Source organism: Colletotrichum higginsianum, chromosome 6 (genome assembly GCF_001672515.1).
Source record: "Colletotrichum higginsianum IMI 349063 chromosome 6, whole genome shotgun sequence".
Classification (NCBI taxonomy): domain Eukaryota; kingdom Fungi; phylum Ascomycota; class Sordariomycetes; order Glomerellales; family Glomerellaceae; genus Colletotrichum; species Colletotrichum higginsianum.
The window spans coordinates 2,212,684-2,228,644 of NC_030959.1; the positions used below are offsets into that span (position 1 = coordinate 2,212,684).

Genomic DNA, 15,961 nt, shown 5'->3' on the forward strand with positions numbered 1-15,961 from the left:
TCTCCGCTGAGGAGGGAGGTGTGCCATTTCGAAAGGTGCGTTGGACAAGGGTGTTGCAGCGACAAACAAGGGAACGGAGATATTTCGAGAAAGTAAGGGCGCTGCCGGCTCAGAGCGATGGCGGTGCCAAAATGCAAGGAACGACGCCTCCCACGGCCGGACCGCAAACTGGTCCAGGCCTCTCGGCTGTGACTGACTCTGCCCTTCAAGCCATAGTATTCCGGCCCTCCGCGACCTATCAGGCCACCCACGGCTGCCACCGCGACAGGTCGTATCTGATTAGGCTGTTGAATGCTGTCCCAGAAGGCACTACTGCGTGTGCCTTCTCCGCTCTCGACTGGAAAAGGTTGTCGCCTTAAAGTCTAATCTGGCGTACAGTTTCGATTGCTTGTGAGCTCTTTTGGCCGATGGACCACGGAAGGGATAGATCGTGCAATGTGAGGGGGTGTAAGTGTGGCGCGTGTTCTCTGGGTGATGACTGGAATGTCGCCGTAGTCTTTCCGAACCCCTCTCCCCTCATCACGCCTGGACAAGGAGGGGTTGCAAAGGTCCGGTGAGCGATAGAGCGTTGGTGAGTGATGACCCACGTTGCTTGTCCTGGGTAAGGGGGAACGGGGATCGTTGTCTATTGTGCCGCTTGCATCAATAGAGAGCCCCTCCGAAGTCTGCTTTGGTCACAATAGCTTTCCAGTCTGCCGGGGCAACTCGCTCGCGATGTATAACCGTTGTGTCGCACGCGTTTCCCCAACCACTCATATGAACGGTGCTCTGAAAACATCTGTATCCTGCATAAACTCGAGTCTTAGTCATCGATTTGGCTGTATTTGAAAACGGGCCAAGTTGCAAACTGCAACACCTCCCAATGTGTTGGGGGGCCTGTAATGTTGTTTTCGACAAGTCCCTAAACCACTCCAGTGATCCGGCTTCATTAATAGTCTGAAGGAAGATGATGAGATTATGCGCCCCGCCGAGAAGCGCCTTCTCCAGTCATGAACATACATATTATTGGCGCCTTTTTCCTGCAGTCCTGAAGGCTATGAGCGGGCGCCCGACAGTGGGACATGAAGTTCGGCCGTCTCCGACTCCGCAACGAACTCCGCCCATCCGCATCCGTAGGAGCCAATGGTGACTCCGACACCGGGTTCAAGTGTGTGAAGATGCAGAAAAGGCAATAAAAAAAAAAGAACAAAAAGGCGACTTATCGCAAGGTGAGTAAGAAGAACGCCAGAGCCTCCTGTGTCGCGCCGGACAGAACCAAAACGCCGATTGACTTTCCAATTGCCTGGAGTCCTTGGATCCCGAAACCCCCTTTGGGCTTCTGTGTCATAATAACATTTTTGAGTCGTCCAGACCTATCCCAACGCCAACTGGTATGAACGCCTTTGCCGAGGCCAAACGCCAGCTGCTCCGGTCCTTTGGGTATATCGTTGAAGCCCCCCTCTCCCATCGCTCGTACAGTGAAGCTGAAATGATGTGACGATACCCGTCGTCGTTGGGTCAAGCTCTTCAAGCCTCATTAGCTCGTGTCGGCCGCGGCTCCTGTGATGGCCCTGGTCCCTTCCGTCGGCGCATCCTTGGTCGCTGTCTGACAACGTTTTGGCACCAAAGAGCTGCTTCGGTCGAGCCTCTGAATCTCAACGGGCCGAATTTCCGCAAGGCGCCCGACATGCCTATCAGCTTGTCTTTGTCAACGGCCAAGGCTCTCTGCATGAGAGCGAGCTCTTCGTCATCGTCGCAAAAGCCCTCGTCCACTTCCAAGCCACTCGCCGATGAGTCAATACTGGGGGACGCGCCTGCTTCGATCTGAGGTGATCGCGAATACGGATACGTGGGGACCTTGAACGGTAGAGAGGGAAGAGATGGGGCCAGGCGGATGTTGCACTGGGACTCATCCGAGATCATGTCCTTCACGCGGGCCTCTATCGCGCGTGCGTTGATCGGGTTGTTGACAAAGCGGCCATAGCGCTGGCGCCGTGCTCTTTTCCAATCCGCAACTGGTTGGTGTTCCTTACTGTCGTCTATTGCGAGGTCCATACTACAGTCCTCATCAACCTCCAGAGCGGCCATGGACAATTCAGCGACAGTGAATGTGGATGCTCCGGTTACCGTCGCCATCGTCAAGATATTTGGTTGGCGTAGTTTGGGAATCAAAGTCTGCCTGCTGAGCTCATGTGCAAGACTGTCGATTGGTTGTGGCGGAACCGAGGTCTCACTGTAAGAGAGTGATGAAGCCGATAAGGAGGCTGCGACTGCTTCGGCTGGCCTATGTATTTCTCGTGGGCATTGTCTCGGCGACAAGTGCGGCTCCTCGCTATTGCCGTCGACAGCTGAGCGCGCCTGAGTTCCTATTGTGAAGTGATCGAACATGTCTGTCTCTGACAATCGCCGAGAACGTGAGAAGATCTGTTGGCCTTCAGTTTCCCGGGAAAGGGCAAGGACAGTAACCAGGAAAAGCTCGCAGTTGGGGGGGCGGGTTGGTATTATGAAGGCATCCACAGGGGCGCTAAGGATTGAACGAAAAGGCGCCGTGGCAGCCACAAAAGGCCAAGTGTGAGTGCTAAGATGGTCTGAAATAGAGAGTGCTAGCAGTAGCATGAATGACGTTGCGGCGGTGTTGAGGTTCGGGTGCAAACACCGGGCGACGACGGCGAGGTGCTGCTGTCATGTGTCGTCGGCGTCCACCCAAGCCGGCCGTTCGAAAGCGATCACAGAGGGAGGTTTGCTACGATGCCCCCTAGGAGACTGTACCGTGAGGGATGAAGACGGAGGGCGAGGGAACACGCCACCATTCGGTAAGCAAAGTGGGAGCAAGGAGATGTAAATCAGGTTTGTCGGGGCGGTCCCAGTCGAGGGATGGCTAGAGGACGAAGAGAGGTGAGCAGGTAGTTTTCCGGTGTAGCGTCGCATAGGCTGGTGGCCCAGCTGGTGTAGCTGTGGTGAGTGAGTGGGCTCGAACTGGATGAAGCACCTATATCTTGGCAGAGACGACGAGAGTCGCAGAACTAGGGGGGCGCTTGGTGCGGTGCGTGGGTGGTGGGCGCAATGTGTGTAAGGTATCATGGAACCGGTGCCGGTATACAGTATCAAGCCAAGCAGTATCCGTAAACCGTATGGCCGGCACTACTAGTTCGCTAGCGTGGACCAGGTTTCTCTGGAGACAGTGGAGGGGAACAAGGAGAATGGTTGCACAAAGGTGAGGGGGCTAGGATTGGTTTGGCGACACGACGGTAGGACTGCGTGAAAGCCGCTGGCCGGGAAATGGCGAGGACGGAGGAACAGCGGCTCAGGGATGAATTTGTAGGGTTGCAGCACGTTTTCGGGGTGCGTGTTCCGCCACTGATGGGTGATGGCATGAATCGAGGCTGAGCGCTGTCTTGTTGTGTGTGAGTGTGTGTGTGTGAGTGAAATACGGGTACTGTACGCGCATGATCGTGGTCGGTAACGCTCCAGGGTATTGCAGAGACTGCCGTGCTTGGCCTGCTTGAGTCGAGCGAGGGTTGACTGACCCTGGGCGGCCGAGAGAAGCAAGGTCGCCTTGGACGTCGAGGAGCAGAAGGCTAGCTAGACTTGTTAAAGGGGTTCGACCGAAAGTCGAGGGGCTTCGGGAGGAGCTCTGATGGGGATCCCAAGGACTGCTTGAGGCTTTCCCGACGGGGACAAGCAGGGACGAGAGTGCTTCGCTGGGCCACTTCGTCCTTGGTTCCCGACTCTCGACTCGAAGGCTGAAGGGCAGATGGCCTAATTCGTTGAGAGCCAGGCCGGAGTGTGTCGAGTGTTGCGGGTGTTTGGATTGAGGTTCATGAACCATAATGATGCTGGAGCCGGTGAGGAGTCAACCAGGAGAGAACCCGGGATAGTTGTCTGTACAGCCGACCATTGAATCAAAGGGAGCTGAGATAGCGACTGGCCCCTGGGGCTCTAGACGGTTGGCTGAAGGGCATCCAATGACAGGCACTGCACCCGGTGGCATGGACGCGGTCACGGAAAAAGAAAATGAGGGAAGGGGTGGTTGGCGCAAAGGATCGCCAAAGGCGTGCAGACTGCAGACGGCAGACGCTGGGCAGCGTCAGAACAAGCTCCAAAACCGTGGGAAACGGTGCGGTACTGGCACCCAATGCTCTGGGTCTGACGGCTGAGTCAAAACGCCCCGAGAAAAAGGAGGGGGGGGGGCACTGACCTTGGGAGATTGGATGACGGGCCCAGGAAGGAGCGACCGACCGACGGGCTGGTGACCTGAACTGTGAACATCATCACCCTGCCTTTTTCGGTAGACCCTCGGACTTTCGTTTATAGTTGTGGATCTTTTGCTAGCCCCGTACCTAGCTGCTCACCTTGACCTTCACCATACCTTACATGGACGGATACTCTTTTTCCCCTTCTCCTTCCAATGTGCTCGAAAGTTGGGTGATGAAAAATAGCAAGACCTCAGTTCTTGCCCCGTCCCAAACGGAAGGAAGACAGATGGGGCTGATTATACCCAGGTACGTACCGACCTGGGGAAGGTAGAATCACTGCACCAATCCCAATCGGGCAGGCCAGGCCAGGCCAGGCCAGGCCAGCGAGGGGCCGAGGGCGGCATCCGATCCAGCGCAAACCAGTCGCTCTGGCCGCGGCTCTTTCTTTCAACTTTGGTACCACAAAGGGGGCCTCGTCGAATCCCAAGACACACACGCATTCTACCTGTACCTGAATGACCAGTGTCGCACGCTTTTCCCAAGAATGCGGAGACTCGACCCATCGCGTGGGCGAATTTGCCCCCTTGATTCTTTCTGCTGGGCCGTGACCACCTATTTACTTCCGGTGTATTGTGAACTGGGCAGTCGGTTGGCTGATTCATTGTCGAAACTAAACAAAACCCGAGGGACCCTTCCGATGCTTGGCCATCACAAATGGATGTAAGCACAATCCCTTCGCGTATTTCGTTCATCTCGCTGTGTCGTACCCAAGGTCTCATGGCGGAAAAAGGTTCGACGCAACGTCGGCGGCACCTTATCATCACAGCATCGTGTGATGGGGGTGAGACCAAGCAGCCAGCCGGGCGCTTGGACGCATCGACTCCGAGACCGAACTGCCTTAGCTTGGCCACTATCCATGTCACGATGCTGCCCGGTTGCCTTCGAGAATCGCTAGAACAAACTGTTGTCTCTCAGCCTTTGCCTCAGACACCTGCCGCCCATGACTGTAGAGTATCAGACGCGCTCCCATATGCATATGTGACTGTAACAGTTGCCTGTCTACGAGCTGCACGCTGCGTCTCGTTCCGCGCCTGCATCCTACTGCTAAAGCAGCACCAAGGTTTCTTATTCGATTGCAGCCCGAGACAGTACTTTCTCTGCCATGTGGCCACGGACGCCTCCTAACGCCACCTCTCTCTCTTTCTCTCTCTCTCGCCCCCTCTTCCAAGAGTTCAAGTTCAGTCTCCAGGAGGAGTCCGGGCAAGGGAATGCACGCCATTGTTGATATGAGGCAGGCAGTCGTTGCACAAAGCGCTGCCAGCAAACAAGCCCAGGGCTCAATCGAAACATCCCTTCGGTGTGTACAACTGTATGTACGTATTCGCGACGGTTACACCCTGCAAAACACACAGAGACTATTGCACTGATCCGTTCCCATTCAAGCACTCGGGCTTCACAGGCATCGAGTCATCTCCGTCTTACCTTCTTACCCTTCACGAACGAACCATCAACCCTGGGTTCGTGAATTCTTGGGAGGGATCCGAGATTGCCCTGTTCATTCGGAGTTACAGGTCTGCTCTGTGGTAACACCCCCATAGTTTGTCCAAACCCTTCAGAACTACATGGGCACCCGGGGACTGAGGCACTGCGCAATGGGCACAATTACAACAAGAGGTCGACATTGGCTCCGAAACTGCCAAAGCGTGTCAATCCAAGTTCCCGGAACGTCGATTGAGGCTTCGGATGCCTCTATTCCCTCCCATCAATGCGCCCAGCCTCTACACATCAGACGACTCGACATCGTCCGGTTCAGAAATAGCCATCGCGCCCGCTTCAACAGTGAGGGAACAAATTCCCATGGCACTAGAGACTGCAACTAGTAGTGTACGATAGTAGTACAGAAACTGGTCCCATGCGATTAATTACTAGAACACAATGCAGAGATGCAGAGACTACAAGCGCTTCTGTTCATCATCTCGGGCCACTGTGAGCGAGGATCAAGGTAGGCCCAGCAGCTTTGTCCATCCTTTCATTGCCCCCCCCCTGGACATGATCATCATATCCGCTTGATAGTGGATTTTGTGGTCGATGCTCGCCCCGCCCAGCAGGCCCAGACCTTGCACTATAAACAGATGGATTACTGCGGATATCGAAGATTCATAGCTGAGGAGATGGTTTGTCCGCTTAGCTCTCGCTCTCCATCCCCACATCTCGAGCACAAGGAACCCCTGACATCAGCCGTCTGGGACCCTGAGGAAGTAACTTTGGTGTGTATCTGCGACCGTCTGTCTCTCTTGCACGTCATCGACGTTCAGACCCCGGCAGACACCGACCACCGAAGCCCTGGTCTGTCAGAATCTCACGCTAGAATTCGCCAACGGGACGTCTGGCGACCTGCAGAGGAACAAGATCAACGGCCAATCAACCCTGGATATTAAGACCAATCGTCAACAAGCTGTGAGGTCCTGTGGTCAAGTGTCTAAACGCTCCCCCAGCGCCCAAAACCTCACGTCAACCTCATCTATGTCAGACCACCGGGGCAACTGGCGACATGCAAAGATTAATTACCAGGCTTATACAACTGACTCGAGCACGTCGGCCGCACCATGTCCGCCCACAACCGGTCCCGCATGTCAACGATCACAACGATTGAAAGATCGTCGTAGTCAACCACGAGACGTCGACGTCAGGTTTCGTCTCGAATCCACAGGCGTCCGCATCTCTCGATCGTGAAGCGGTCTTACTGCTAATGTTTGCCCTCACGCGCGACAGCGTTTCCCTTTCCGATAGGGACCGGGTTGGCACTGGCCAGAACGCGTCTATGCAACATCATTCCAATCTTCGAACGACGCCATGGGCTGTTTCACCGTCAGCGCTTCCTTCACGAAGATCTGATCTGCACAATCATACCATGTTACTTGCTCGCCATCGCATTGACGCTTGTTTCTAGACGGGCTGCAATGGCGCTTGACTGTCTCAAAAGACTATATCGAGTCGCGTCTACATTTATGTTCACTCTCGGGCGTAACGCCAACTCTACAATGGAACCCTTAGCTGGAACAGTAGTCAACACAAAGTTCTGACTTCAGGCTAGAGGATATGGGCTACTGATGGTCAGGTCTGTTAGATTCTCAACCATTGCACTCTGTGTCGAATCCCCAGCCGGGTATTGAGCAGTGGCTCAGGGTATTGACCATCTACGGACCAACTCGGTCAGCTGGAATCGTAGCGCGATCGAGTGGTTTTGGGTACGGATTTTAAAGCCGAGTCGCCTGTGCTCCAGAGGTATTAACTTCCGCGCGGCCTTTGTCATAACCCGCCGGATCATATGGACGCCGGCCTGCTCTCGCACGTAACTCAAAATCGATGAACTGGTGCGCCACTCTGTAAATGTCTTTCGATAGCGGCTGTGCCTGGCCTAGACATCGGGTGAGACAAGTCCAGCGATTACCCGTTGGGAACTGCCGAGGCACTCCGACTTGGCTGCTCAACTGCCGGGCACGATACTGTTTCTGGTATTCAAGGCCAGCATCCCGCCGTCTGGAGCAGAGAGCGTCTCTTTTTGGGTGTGGTTGAGTTGCCGAATGAGCCGTAAATCCCATCTTTGCATGGGTTTTTTCGTGAGTCTTTCTCGGCCGAGAATTGCCCCGCCATTCAAGGACGAGCACGCGGTGGAGAGCAGCGGTGGGCGGTATGACTGGCCTACCTATATGGGTAGGCAGAGCAGTGACGACAGGTCCTGGATGCGTCATGATGCGAAGTTGCGGAAACCGACATGATCGACATCTTGTTCAAGGCCAAAGCTGCTTTGCGTAGTGATATTGCCTTGTTCTGCTGAAGGAAAGGAAATGCGTGACGTTGCCTGGCAGCCCGGTGGGAGAGTCAAGGGGTCAACGGCGTACGCGAGTGACGCCTACCATCAACGTCACACAGCGAGAGGTTCTGCTGCCGGTAAAGCCTGGCCGCCCGGAGTCTCAGCACAAGGTAGAGACAGTTGCCGGATGCGTCCTTGTTGATATCGTCCGTTTGTTGGCTCGTCACTTTTCCACCCTCGACCGCCGCTTCAACTGCTGCCACGGGCCCCCATTCTGGCAGATGAAGACCACCAACCCCTCGAGAAGGAATTCCGAAACTAATGGAACCCCCCCCCCCCCCCGCCCCCGCCCCAAATCGCGGCTCTGCTTCCCTGTGCGGCCGATACCATCTGGGCGACTAGAGCAGCCGTCGTGCTCCGGCGCACCACGATCGACCGGACCTTTCCGTTAGTACGGGGAGTCGCAGCACTACGCCAGGGACATAATGTACTTTCTTCGCCGTGCAGTTGGAGATGAAGCTGCCGGCGGAAAGCCGAGAATACATGATGCAACCGTATCGGCACGCGATGCTCCCGCCTTCTTTCTCTTGGGAGCCTGACGAGCGTCATTCCCGAGCCTCGATATATAGAGCTTACGGGACGTTTTCAATACCAGATGCGACGCCACAAAAACAAGCAGTTATACATACATACAGTGCGTGGTGTCCCTCAGATCAGAAGCTAAGAACTTTTTTCTCCGGCGTTGTAGCTACGCGAATCCCCAATCAGGGGCTTTCCGACAATATCGTAGGGGTTTATTGCTCAGTTACGGGGGTTTACGTACGCCCTCCACTCGAGTAGGATCCGGGCTCCTGTGTCCATTCCCACGGGAGGATCGTTGGCGGGCACCCGCCAGGGAAGATACGGAGAGGGTACGCAGGGAGACGGGGTTTGGTGATCGTGATACTTCCTAGGGACCAGGGGGCAATCTGCAGAATTCGGCTGTAGTCCGAATTGAAATGGGTTGGGATCCGGCTCGCAAAGGAACCCCTACAGGTCTGGCTGACACAGCCGGAGCGATAGCAACCTAGAGCCGCCTCGTTATACCCCCTCGACATACCTCCCCGGTAGACACACGCCTCATCGTTGAATTTATCTAGCTCTCAGTTGTGGTATCGTGCCGAAAAGGGTTGAAGACCACAACACCCAAACTCTAGCATGCAAAACAGCGGAATCCTAAACTCGGGGCAGAGAAGCGGACATGCGCCGCTGAAGTACATGTCGCTTGTGACGACGCGCCCACAAGTAGTGAATACCATGCGGCTGATGATAATCTCTCGACAGCAGACGTTGGTGGCGGCTTTGCTGGATGTCTTGTGAAGATAGGTGGATCCGGCTGTGTTTTGTGCTAAACTGACTGACGGTAGATCAAAGTTCCCTGTTCAACATCTGAACACGCACCATGATTTTCGTCCAAGGAGACATGCGCTGCTTTGCTCTAGCATTCAATACTTCATGTGTGTGTTGAGGTTCATAGACCCATCCTAATCCAAAAGATGTACGGAGAAGCTTGCTTGCTGATATATATGTTTGAGGAACTCCTTCGCATTCAAAAATCGCCCAAGCGGCAAGACCGGGAGGGAAAACAAAACGTCGCATGTACTCAAAACCCGTGACACGCGGGGAAACGTCCGGTCCGAGCATTCAAGGGTCGGACGAACCGGCTCCCCCGCCCCACCTCCGTCCTCGGACGTCGCCGGACGTCTTATCTTATCAGAGCCACAAGCTCCGACCCCGCCCCTTCCCGAGTCCCTCCTCGTCGACAGACAACGTCTCACAGCTCATACCACATCCATCCTTGTCGCCCACATACTCACATCTACAACCTGCTCACACTCATCCCCCATCACGCCCACTCACATATCCAGCCCGGTAAACGCCCCCCCCTGGCCTGGTCTCACCCCTGTTTGCAAACCATAGGCCAAAGGTAGAAAGAGGCCACGAACAGTAGAAAACACACAAAAGAAAAGAAGTCATGGACAGCCCTCCACCTCCCGAGCTCAAGATCAACCCGCCCCTCCTCAACTCCGCCAACCCATGGTGCACAACCTTCCACGACCTCGAGCGCCTGCACGCCTCCCCTCACACCGGCGCCCTCACGACCCGCACCTCCCTGGTCGGCGGCGCCGGCTTCCCGCACGACGACGCCTCCCACCAGTACGCCTTCTTCGACCCCAGCACCGCCCGGCCCTCCCCGGCGCCCAACGCCTCGACGCACAAGGCCCCGCCGGACATCGGCGCCGAGAACGTCGCGTCCCTCAACAACCTGGGCTACTCCCCGCTCCCGCTCGAGACCTACCTCGACTTCGTCCGCCGGCTGCCGGACCGCAAGATTCCGGGCGGCCGCCACCGCCATCGCAAACTCATCATCATCTCCGTCACCGGCTCCCCGGCCGAGGTTGCCGAGTGCTACCGCCTCATCGCCCGCTTCTCCCGCACCACGCCGCACCCGCTCGCTATGGAGGTGAACCTCTCGTGTCCCAACATCGCCGACGCCGCGCCCCCGGCCTCGGACCGCGCCCAGCTGCTGGCCTACCTCGACGCGCTGCCGCGTCACCCCGAGATCCCCGTCGGCCTCAAGACGCCGCCCTACACCCACCCCGCGCACTACTCGGAGCTCATCGCCGCGTTGCGCCAGGACGCCACCGTCGTGTCGCCCAAGTCGATTCTCAAGGTGCCCAGCAGGATCAGCTTCATCACCGCCGTCAACACGCTCGGCTCGTGCCTGCTGCTCGAGAGCGCCGGCGACGGAGAATGGGACCCGCGGCTGCCGGGATCGGGGTTGGGCGGCATGGCCGGCACGCCGCTGCATCCGTTGGCGCTGGGGAACGTCAAGACCATCACGGACCTGGTCTCGCGGGAGCCCGAGTTGTTGCACATCAAGGTCATTGGGGTCGGCGGCGTCTCGGACACGGACGGATTCAGGCGGATGAAGAGCGTTGGCGCGTATGCCGTAGGTGTGGGCACGGCTTTGGGAAGGGAGGGAGTCGAGGTGTTCGAGAAAATTGCATCTGGACTAGAGGTAGTAGAGGGCAACAAGTAAAGGGGGGGGGCGGGGGGGGGGTACTCCATTTCGGGGCTGACATTCGCATACACACACAGATACCATGCACACGACTTCAGTGTTGGATCATAAGCTTTTTTTCTATTCATTGAACATCATTATCATTGGGTATATAGCAATTAATTATAAAGGCTTAGCAGATGCCTTGTGCGCTGTGCAAATATTCAAAAGGTTTGCCCGCTCATACTGTCTGCGTCCGATGGGTGTCGTCGCTGCCCTCAGACGCCTTACTGGAGGCATTCTTCTCTTCGGAATGCTCCACTGCCGGCGGCGTGACGCTTTCGCCGTTGGTCCTGCCAAGGTTGGAGATCTTGCTGAAGATGCTGCCACGCTTGCTCTTGGCCGCGATCGTGGACATTGTCCTCCGCCGCCTTCTCACCTCCCGGTTCATGTCTATCTCGTCTTGACCCGCAACACGCTCCTCTGGAGAGATGTATGAGTGCGCAGGGTCCGTCATGGTCTTGGCGTCGTGCACGAAAGACAGCCAGATGGGATAGAAGGCCGTGAGGGCGAAAAGGGCCACAATGACAACGAACGAGAGCTGCACCGTGGCGCCGTTGTTGATGATGGCATACACGACATAGGGGAAGAAGGCTGCGCCGGAGCCACCCATGGTGATGAAGGCAGCCGCACGCTTAGTACGTCGGCCTTGGCCACGGAGACCGATTGCGAAAATGAGGGGCCAGACGGGGCCTTCAGCGAAATAGAAGAGGATCACGGCGACCATCAGCATGTTGGGGTCCGCCGGTTTCCAGACGACGGTGAGGAGGGCGAACAGGATAGACAGGCCAACGCTGATGGCCAGCCACGTTCTTGGTTTCGGCATGCGCGGCTTGCGGACTGACATATATGTCAGAAAGGCGACCATGAACCGCGAAATTGTGAACACGCTGTGGGCGACGAGATGATAGTCGGTGACCCCTATTGTGAGGCCGGGTGGCTTGTCGCTGTTCTCTCCCGGGTTCGTGTCGGCATTTGTTGCACCCGCGCCCGAGTCCTCCTGGTTGGGAAGGACGGCGATGATGAGGGATCGGAAGAAGATGTTGTTGCTTTCCTGGCAAGCAACATATGTCCATTGCGCAAGGACGGCCAGAATCAAACTCCACGTGCGGAGTTGCAGACCGCCGATGCTTCGCTTCTGGGGGTTGACGGGGAGTCGATCTGCCGATTCCTGCAGTTCGTTGTCGTTCAATTCCGGGAGGGGCATATAATAGAAGAAGAGGCCGAGTGCTACGCAAAGTAGCGTGATGGCCAGATATGTCCATTGCACGTTGAGTAGCGTCGTCGAGTCGGACCCGCCCTGGTTTGTGATTTTGGTGAAAAAGACACGTTGGGCCATGAGGCCGCTCAGAACGGCCCCAATGCCCTGGACGCCTTGAGCGAGAAGCAATCGCGTCTCACCGTACTCCGGCGGACCGCACAAGATGAGGAACGCATTGGCGCCCGTCTCCAGCACAGACAGGCCGAAGCCGACGACGAAGTTGCTGAGCAGGAAGCCACCCCAGGACTTGGTGACGGCGGATGGCCAGAATATGATGGTTCCAACACCGTAGAAACAGAGTCCGACGATGAAGGTGACTTTGAAGCCCCCCACGCTCTCGGCGTCTTGTTTGTTGTTCTTGCGGTTTCTTCGATGGTGCTCGTCTCGCCTCAGGATCCATTCCCCTACCAGCAAGGGGCCGAAAAAATAGCCACCACCAAAATAGGCGGTGGTGAGACCCAGAGTCTGCGCAACCGTCATGTTGGACACATTGGAAATGACGTTGTTTAGGGTATTTAGGAGACCGTACGAGATACCCCACATGAGGAAGAGGATGGTGACAACGAGGCAGTAACGAAACGATTCGTGAGCATCGCACTTGACCATGCTTTTCGGCCGCTTCATGTTGACGAAACCGAAATAGATGGTGTTTTCCCTGCTCGTCGCCATTGAGGTTCTTGTATGGACGCCTCGAAGTCTGCTCGCCCCAGTTGCCTCGAACTCGGCCAATGTCATGTCCGGCGTCGTGAGAAATTCCAGCGCCGACATGCCATTGTCGTCCACGTTGGTAGCTCCATTGAAGTCGCGGCTGGCGCGGATCGTCGTCGGGGGCTCCTGGATGTTGACCGAGCCACGATGGTTCGGATTGGTGAGTGGCACAAGACCGTCGCTGCCGGTCCGGTTTCTGGGGCTTTCGGGGGCATCCTTTTCAGTGTTGGTGCTCGACCGCGTGCCATCAGGATCAATGATCATGGCGGGAAGAATCTTGATGATGAGGGGTTTGAGTGTCGGGATACAGGCACACGCCATTCCTACATTCACCTCCACAGCCGACCACATGAAGGACAAGGACGAGTTCCAAGCAAAGTCGGGCGTTCCGCCAAAGTGGGAGCCGGGATCCGTGGAGACGCCGGTAGGCACGGACGTCACGGCCTGCTGAAGATAGTATATTCGGACCACGTCCACGATGGTGACGAAGATACCGAGAGTAAAGGTGAGTACGAGGATGATTTTTTGCCTCGGCGGCAATCTCATTCCCGTGAGAACCGGGATCGGCAGGGCCAGAATGGCCAGGTCGGTAACGATGTTGATTGGGGCGGAGCAGATAAACTCGGTGAGAAGCGGAATACATTGCGCGTTGCTGGGCCATATCTCCCACGCAGCCTGGACCGGCCGGCATTGGAAAATGTTGATGAGTGTGAGGACAGTGCCGGCGAGGTTGACGATGCCCAGCGTAACCCAAGAGGCAAACCTAAGCACCTTCTTGGTGTTCTTGGAAAGGCGCAAGTAGAAGATCAACACGCTGGTTTTCGTCGCCATGAGGGCGGGATTCTGCGGCAATGTAAGCAAAAAGTGGCGGGGGTCGCTGGCGGGGGTCGCATGCGAGGCCGGGACCTCGGCGCAGCGAAGGAACTCACGTATAGAATCGAAAACACATATTCACACGCTCGCAACGAACCCTGATGCCCTCGTGATATATCTTCATCATAGCGTCCAAGGCCCTTGCGGGTGCCAAAACAGATGGTAAAAGACAGTCCAAAAGCAATCAGCCAAGCCAAAAACATGGTCTTATCGTCCCAACTGACGTTTCTGACAATGAAGCGTCTGCAAAATAGACGGGCGGCGACCATGACAGTGGCCAAGACGAAGGTCGCGATCGTCACGGCGAAGACTGCCGGACCGCGATCCGGGACACTGTCATCTGTGGCATTCGCAGATGACATGCTCGGCGACAAGGAGGCGAGGCGACCAAAGGGGGAGGACGGAGGGGCGTTCACCACCACGGGGGTTTGGCGAGAAGTGCAAGGTGGTTAACTGGACACTGACGACAACCATGCCATGACTTGAGGCTCTGACACATGGACGCAGTCGGGGGTGTTGGTGTTGGGCGCGCAATTTCGCTCGATGTCGAGATACTCGGGTACGGCTACGTTTGGCGGTGATGGTGACGGTGACGGCGACGGTGCGGTGCGGTGCGGTGCGGTGCGGTGCGGTGCGAGGCGGTAGATGGTGGTGGGACGATGGCCGAGCACGCGAGGAGGGTCGCGGAGGATCGCTGAGGCTTTGATCTGGCAGGAATCGGGGTCGTGGTGCTGGAGAATAGACGTAGCGAGATTCGAGGTGGCGTGAATCGGGCTGTGGTGGACGCGGGTCAAGCTAATGAACCGGGCGGAATGCAGACAGCCGGGGTGGGAAAAGTTGGAAGTTTGAGCGTCGTCGGAGCAGTCATCTAATCCTTCTAGCTGCAAGCTTGCGCGAATATCTTAATGGCCGGCAGTTCAATCGGTGTGGGTGTCCGACAAAGCCGCGGCGCGTAATTGGTAGAAGACCGGACGGCGCACCGTCATACAAGGCGGCGGCGTCTGGCAAGCTTGAGCGGCAACCTGGGGTTGGCTGAACCTTGACCGCAAGCGAGGGGGAGGAGCGAGGCAATGGCGGAAGGAGAGGGGAGGGGGAGAGGGGAGGGGGGGATAGGGGAGGACAGAGGAAGAGAGAAAGAGAGAGAATAAGAATAGAATTGTTGAAAATATGAGATGGGTTACGGATAGCTTGAACAAAGAGAGGCGGCTCGGTAAGCCAACAACAGGTTTAGTTATGCTGGGCCTCGGGAGGGGGCTTGATGCTTGTCTTTTGGCCGGTTGGATGGACTAGGTTGTGTTTGTGTGGGCGGAGTCGGAGCCGTTGAAAGTACTTAGAGATACCTGTGACCTGGCACATTGTTTTGTACAGAGCGACTTATGTACAGTACATGATGCAAGATGCTTACATACTCTCTGCAGGTATCGCCCAGTGAAGCGTTGGTGCGTGGATTCCCACTTTGTACATCGTACATCGTACAGTCTTCCGTCCAAAGCAAAGCAAAGCAGACCGACCTGACATGGTGTCCTGGTGTCCTGTCCCAGCCCCACCGTCCTGTGGCGGTCGTTGCAGAGTTTTCCGATCCAGGACAAAGGCCTATGGGGATTCTCTGGTTTGCGCCGCGCAGATGCTATGTCCTATGGAGCGCCTTGAGATCAACGGAGCATCTCAGTGGGCGATGATGCGAATCGGTGGGGATCCTGGCCCCGGCTCGAGACAGGGCGGTCGTGGCGGGCTCAGCTCGTGGGCGTGGCAGAGCGAGATTAGCCGTGGGCCCCTCCGCAGGCGGCAGCAGTGCTGCACACGCATGGCAGGCCCCCCAAGACAGCCGACTAAAGACTCCCAGCATCGCTGCGGGAATCCACTGCGGCGGTGACTGGGCGACTGGGTGACTAACTGCCTGTTGCGCGATTGACTAGGCATGATAGCCCTGCCAGCGGCGACTGTGAATGAACAAGACCCTCCTAGGCGTGTCGGTTGTCCGATCCAAAAGTGTCGTCAGTCTCCCGTCCGTTCACTCTCTTGGGCGA

The 15,961-nt window shown here is 56.5% G+C and overlaps 4 protein-coding genes across 4 annotated transcripts; 1 reads left to right on the forward strand and 3 right to left on the reverse strand.

The window, feature by feature from the left end:
- Nucleotides 1-1,516: 1,516 nt before the first annotated feature.
- On the reverse strand, nucleotides 1,517-2,115 carry CH63R_09072 (uncharacterized protein; the record flags this gene model as incomplete). Its single annotated transcript, XM_018304046.1, is given in 2 exon segments — nucleotides 1,517-1,585; nucleotides 1,591-2,115. Coding segments are annotated over 2 exon segments (594 nt in total).
- Nucleotides 2,116-3,123: 1,008 nt separating this feature from the next.
- Nucleotides 3,124-3,808, reverse strand: CH63R_09073 (uncharacterized protein; the record flags this gene model as incomplete). Its single annotated transcript, XM_018304047.1, has 2 exons — nucleotides 3,124-3,369; nucleotides 3,422-3,808. The coding sequence occupies 2 exons, from the start codon at nucleotides 3,806-3,808 to the stop codon at nucleotides 3,124-3,126; spliced, it is 633 nt and encodes a 210-aa protein (XP_018156070.1).
- Nucleotides 3,809-10,003: 6,195 nt separating this feature from the next.
- Nucleotides 10,004-11,071, forward strand: CH63R_09074 (Dihydroorotate dehydrogenase; the record flags this gene model as incomplete). The annotated part of the gene is made up of 1 exon (XM_018304048.1): nucleotides 10,004-11,071. One exon carries the CDS (start codon nucleotides 10,004-10,006, stop codon nucleotides 11,069-11,071), a length of 1,068 nt encoding a protein of 355 aa, XP_018156071.1.
- A 202-nt stretch (nucleotides 11,072-11,273) lies between these two features.
- CH63R_09075 (Fucose permease) lies at nucleotides 11,274-15,452 on the reverse strand (the record flags this gene model as incomplete). Its single annotated transcript, XM_018304049.1, has 5 exons — nucleotides 11,274-13,904; nucleotides 13,991-14,267; nucleotides 14,400-14,835; nucleotides 15,344-15,388; nucleotides 15,446-15,452. The coding sequence occupies 5 exons, from the start codon at nucleotides 15,450-15,452 to the stop codon at nucleotides 11,274-11,276; spliced, it is 3,396 nt and encodes a 1,131-aa protein (XP_018156072.1).
- Between the last annotated feature and the right edge of the window lie 509 nt (nucleotides 15,453-15,961).